General features: G+C 56.6%; 1 protein-coding gene across 1 annotated transcript in view; it reads left to right on the top strand.

The window, feature by feature from the left end:
* The window catches only part of EMH_0007050 (uncharacterized protein), a gene marked incomplete at both ends in the record, with an annotated part of 6,935 nt that overhangs the window by 3,162 nt on the left and 2,203 nt on the right, over window positions 1–1,570 (top strand). Inside the window, 2 exons of the mRNA XM_013497800.1 lie at window positions 52–568; window positions 1,412–1,570. Of these exons, the coding sequence (XP_013353254.1) occupies window positions 52–568; window positions 1,412–1,570 (676 nt within the window). The remainder of the gene's footprint in view (window positions 1–51; window positions 569–1,411) is intronic.

Raw genomic sequence — 1,570 nt, 5'->3', positions numbered from 1 at the left:
TTTTTTTTTTTTTTTTTTTTTTTTTTTTTTTTTTTTTTGTTTACCCCCCAGGCTGCAGCAGGATGCGTCTCCTTGGGTTCACTTCCTTTCTCCCCCAACAGCAACATGGGTGGTGCCGGCCTATCCTCGTGGTTTGTGGGGTTTGGTGGGGGCCCCCCCGAGGGGCCCCCTAGGGTCCGCTATGGGTATTCCTATGGGGGCCCCCACAACCCCTGTGGGGGGTTCAGTGCCTGGGGGGGGCCCCCCACCTCGCCGGTACCCCGGCGGTGTCAGTGACCTGAGGGCCCCCCCGAGCATGCGGGCCCTTCGCTGCTCGCTTGTGGGTATTCTCCCCAGCAGAGAAGCTGCAGTTCTTGAGGTTCTTGCAGCTGAGGACGAGTGGCATGAGGCGGTCAAAGGGTTGGGGGCCCCCCGTGGGGGCCCCTCTCCTGGGGGGCCCCACAAGACACCAAAAAACACAGCAGTTGTGGGAGAGGAGAGGGGAGAGATGAAGGAGAAAGTGTGTGTGTTGGGGGGCCCCTTCTCTATAAGGAGGCTGAGAGGGCCCTTCGGCTGCAGCAGCAAAAAAGTAAAGATAAACTGCTGCAGGAGGAGCTGCTGGTGCAGCAGGAGATGTTGCTGCGCAAGGTGAACCCAAGAGCTTACTCACAGCAGCTAGCAGCACTCGAGCAGCTGCTGCTGCAGCACCCACACCTGCATGCATATCACCATCAACTATACAGCCCCACCCATACACCCCAAAGAGAAGCTGTTGGGGCTTTGGTGCTGCTGCCCCTTAGAGAGCTCCTCACCTATAAACAAATTCGAAAAGGTAATACATCGCGCGCTGCTGCTGCTGCTGCTGCTGCTGGTGCTGGTGCTGCTGCTGCTGGTGCTGCTGGTGCTGCTGCTGCTGCTGCTGCTGGTGCTGGTGCTGCTGCTGCTGGTGCTGGTGCTGCTGCTGCTGTGGATGCTGCAGATGAACCTGCCGTTGTTGTGGCTGCTGCTACTCCTGCTGCTGCCGTTTTTGTTGCTGCTGCTGCTGCTCTTGCTGCTGCTGCAGGCTGCTGTGTTTTCTGTTTTAGTTACTGTGCGTGCTGCTTCCGCTGCTGGTGTTGTTTCTGCTGCTGCTGCATTTGCTGCTGCTGTTGTTGCTGCTGCTGCTGCGAAAAAAAGATATTTATAAATGTAAAATATTTGTGTTTCAGGCTGGAGTGTGTTGGATCCTTTGCGTGTATATTTTTCTGTCTTTGAGGGTACCGAGGAGCGACGAAGAAGGGCAATAGGTGGTGTTGGTGGTGGGGTTGTTGTTGGGGGTGGTGGGGTTGTTGGTGGTGATGAGGGTTTAGGGTTTAGCAGCAGCAAACCCTCGCTTATATGGACCTCTATATACCCTGCAGTACCCCTCGAGCTCGCGCACCTGCTGCTGCAGGATATGCCGGCGGGGCCCCTGGCCCCTCACCTTAGGCTCTTTGAGCAGCGGCAGCTGGCGCAGCAGCAGGAGCAGCACCAGCAGCTGCTGCAGCAGATACAAAGACACCACGAGGAACTCGCAAAAGAAAGAATTCTACGCAAGCAGCAACAACAGCAG

The sequence above is a fragment of the Eimeria mitis genome, genomic scaffold (assembly GCF_000499745.2).
Source record: "Eimeria mitis Houghton genomic scaffold, Emh_scaff294, whole genome shotgun sequence".
NCBI classification, from domain to species: domain Eukaryota; phylum Apicomplexa; class Conoidasida; order Eucoccidiorida; family Eimeriidae; genus Eimeria; species Eimeria mitis.
Note: the sequence above shows the minus strand (reverse complement) of the source record. Positions and strands in the feature narration are given on the sequence as shown.